At 35.0% G+C, this 4,176-nt stretch overlaps 1 protein-coding gene across 1 annotated transcript; it reads left to right on the forward strand.

The window, feature by feature from the left end:
* Positions 1-3,029: 3,029 nt before the first annotated feature.
* Positions 3,030-3,964, forward strand: LOC117796578 (olfactory receptor 6C2-like). The gene is given in 2 exon segments (XM_034644642.1): positions 3,030-3,639; positions 3,642-3,964. Coding segments are annotated over 2 exon segments (933 nt in total).
* The last annotated feature ends 212 nt before the right edge of the window (positions 3,965-4,176 follow it).

Consider the following 4,176-nt stretch of genomic DNA (forward strand, 5'->3'; position numbering starts at 1 on the left):
CTCCAAAGAAGCCATAGTTAGTGTACTTTTTTTTAACCACAATTTTATTTCTCATAAGATTCATTAATGACTCTGTTCTTCAATCATCAGAGACTTTTTGTTTATTCACTTAGTAGCACTTATCAAATAAAGCAAATGTCAAGTTAGATATAGTAATTGTGCTCACAGCCCTGAGAGATCAAAACTGCACCTTTCTTGCAACCGGAGAAGGTTCCTGACATTCCACAGCCTTGTATTTTTTTATTTTTTGTTTAGTTTTTTCCCTTCTGTGATGGGGGTTATAATAGCAAACAAGGAATTCCATGTAATTGGTTGAAGATAGGTACTTCAGTGAGGTCTATGCATCTTGGAGTTGTGATTGTGACAGTGGATTCATAAACAAAAGTGACCAGAGCTCAGATAAATACCTTCATCCCAAATACCATTTTCAATTTAGGAGTTTTAAAGCTTCATGTATGTCAACAACCAACAGAAACTATGATTCACAGTCATAACAGTAAGAGAGAAAAAAATGTCATTTTAATTGCATTTACTTTTATGTCATTTGAGTTTTTTTATGCTCTGGAAAACATTTTTTACCTATCTTTTAAAAATTGGAAATGGGAGTGATAAATTTCTGTATTTGGTAAAGCATATTTTTTTTTTCGTTTTTTATAGTGTGGTTTCTTTGGATATATAAGTGTAATTTTCTGAGAGACTTTTACACACAAGAATACACTGACATTTAAAGGGATTAAAATTTGATAGCTATCCAGAAATATATTTACTGTATCATCAATCTCACATCAAAAAATTAGATATATATTCACAGAATTGTATAAGCATACCCCCACTCTCCCAGAAGAATGACACATTGACTACAGTTTCATCCTCATTAGAGATCCTTAAACTCATGTCAAACATATGTTTTGAAAGTAGAATAAACAAAAACCAATTAGTCACATTTCACTGAGTCTTTTTTAAATCTTGTATTATACCTTATGATACCTTAGAAGGGGTAAAAAGCTTCTTCTTAGAGCACAGAACAATATCCTATTTTGATAGGGCTGAGTAAGTTTAGTCAATCTATGATGCATGCGTTGCTGAGAAATTAGAAGGAGGGTTGGAGGAAGGTAGGAGATGGGCAGCAGAAATATTTCTCCCACATCTCAAATTTGATCTAATACAGTAGTTGAATGTATCTCTTGATTCCCTTAGAGTGTTCTGTCAGGCCAACCATAAGCCTAGTTCAGTTCTTTCTTTTGTTGAATATCATAATCCTGAGGTCTTAACTGCTTTTGCTCCTTATACAGAGCTGACCCCGTCCCACATCAGTAAAACAACACATTAGTTTATGCACTAAAAGTAGTCCATATACAAGTGAATTGGAGTCCCCAGAGAAAACTTTTCATAATTCACCATAGTAGGGAAATTTCAAACCTAGAGACACTAATTTTAAAATGAAAATATTTGAGTCCTCACTAATTAACAGTCAATGCCTTAAAACAATCTGTAGAAAAGCTATTAACACAAACTCAATCAAAAAATTTCATGCTCTCAGGAATTACTATCTTGCTTTCAGTGGCAAAAATTGCATCAACAGAATTTTAATAGAAGACAGAGCAAAGAGAAGGCAGTTTCTCTTTTATCCACTATGAAAGTAATAAACAAAAGCAAAAAACTTGATCTTCTTTAAAAGCAAAAAAAAGAAAAAAATTCAACAACAGATTCCAACAGAAAATTTAAATAAACAAAATTAATATCAAAGTGCCTTGAATTAAAAAACCAAATAGAAAGGAAAATAGCTTCATAGGTTTCTGAAAAGTATGCTATGGATAAATGCATTTAGAAACATTTATTGGATGGCTGACAATGTATATAGAGCTGTGCTAATTGTATGGTGAAAAAAAACACACATGTTATGATCCCCACAAATTAGCATTCTCTCCTGAGTGTTCAAATATTAGCAAGCATTGCTTTCTATGGGACACAGTGATCAGGATTAGAGATAGCATAGTCATCAGACTTGCAGAAGCTGCAGAGGGCTTAAAGATGAAGTTAAAGACCAATGGAAGAATAGAAGTTACTCGGTGAGTTGAATACAGAGAACAGATGTTTCATGAGAAATGTTTACGTGGAATATGTTCAATAAATGTAGCCTATTATGCTTCTTGAAAAAAGCATATTAAGATGAGGGGAAAGAGAGAGAGAGAAGATTACATTTCATTTGTTTGAAGTCCATGTGAAATGTCCAAATAGATATGTCAGGCTGCATCTGAGAATCAGAAAGGACTACTATAAAATAAAGATACAGATTTAGTGAAGATCACTTGAAATATTTCAAAATATAGGAACTGATGAAAATACAGAGGAAATATTATGGCAAGAAATGAAGAAAACACTAAAAAAACACTAATAAAAGGATCCGAAAAACCTATCATCTGTAGTATCTTTGAAGTGTATCAGAGCACTTATGAAAATATAAATGTATATTGCACAAAGTATATTGCACATTAAGACATTCTATATTCTGCACCACTGCGAATGATAAGTGATTACTTAGGGACAGAGAAGCCTTAGAGGGAGGAGGTAAAGATATAATGTGTGTGAATGTAAGTGTGTATGTGTGTCAGTGTGTGTATATGCACCCAGGATGGAGTTGAGAGATATTTGTAGGAGAAAATGTATATACGATAAACAAAAACAGAAAGCAAAATCCTTTAATCATAGACCTGGAACAGACTTCAAGTAATTACAGAATGTGCATAGTAAACCCAACGCGTCTGACATACTAGTACTTTAAGAAGGAAAAATATGTCAAGCAAATGCATCAGAGAATTCTTGAAAATCAAAAAGCATCTTTCTCCCATGAAATGACAGATCCATAGGAGTGAAAAGAGGTCCTTTACAGAGTGTGCATTTAAATTGTAAATATATTTAATAATAAGAAATAAGAAAAACCTGACTACGGTAGAGTTCATATTGTTAAAATAATCTATAATAAAATGTCTCAATGTTACATGAGATTCAACAGACATCAGGAATCAGCAATGAGAAATGGTACAGTAACAACATTCATTCTGCTGGGACTGACAGATGACCGTCCACTGCAGGTTTTGATTTTTATCTTTCTCTTCCTCACCTATAGGTTGAGTCTACCTGGGAACCTGACTATCATCTCCGTCATCTTATTGGGTTCCCACCTTAAAACAGCCATGTACTGCTTCCTACAAAATTTCTCCTTCTTAGAGATCTCATTCACATCTGCTTGCATTCCCAGGTATTTGTATAACATAGCCACAGGTGACAAGGTCATGACTTACAATGCCTGTGCCAGCCAGGTATTTTTTACTGACCTCTTTGGTGTAACCAAATTTTTTCTCCTGGCAGCCATGTCCTATGACCGCTATGTGGCCATCTGCAAACCCTTGCATTATGTGACCATCATGAGTGGCACAGTCTGCAGAAGATGTGTTTTTTGTTACTGGGTAGCTGGTCTATTTATTATAATCCCCCCACTTAGCCTAGGCCTAAATCTGGAATTCTGTGAATCTAATACCATTGATCATTTTCTCTGTGATGCATCTTCCCTCCTGAAAATCTCTTGTTCCAATACTTGGTTCATGGAGCAGACTGTTATAATCTGTGCTGTGCTGACCCTCCTTTGACACTTATGTGTGCAGTTCTGTCTTACATTTATATCATCAAGACAATTTTAGGATCCCCTTCTGACCACCAGAAGAAAAAAGCCTTTTCTACCTGTTCTTCCCACATGATTGTGGTTTCTATCACCTGTGGCAGCTGCACCTTCATCTACATCAAACCTTCAGCGAAGGAATCGGTGGCCATGAATAAGGGTGTGACGGTGCTCATTACCTCTCTCTCTCCAGTGCTGAACCCTTTCATTTATACACTGAGGAACAAGCAAGTCAAACAGGCCTTCAGTAATTTAATCAGAAGAATTGTGATATTTTCCAGGAAATAAGAGAATGTGAAGCCAAATAAATAGATATGATGAACCAAATATCATGAGCCAAATTTCCTGGTCACGTTACCTTATTCAATACACTCTCATTCATCCTGCCCTAATAACATCTTCCTTACAAACCTCTTTTAAGATCCTTCCACAAACAGGCATGTTAATAGCCTTTAAAAACTTAAGTCCTAGCTTTACCTCCAAATTAGGAAAATCAAAAA

Source organism: Ailuropoda melanoleuca, chromosome 16 (assembly GCF_002007445.2).
Source record: "Ailuropoda melanoleuca isolate Jingjing chromosome 16, ASM200744v2, whole genome shotgun sequence".
NCBI classification, from domain to species: domain Eukaryota; kingdom Metazoa; phylum Chordata; class Mammalia; order Carnivora; family Ursidae; genus Ailuropoda; species Ailuropoda melanoleuca.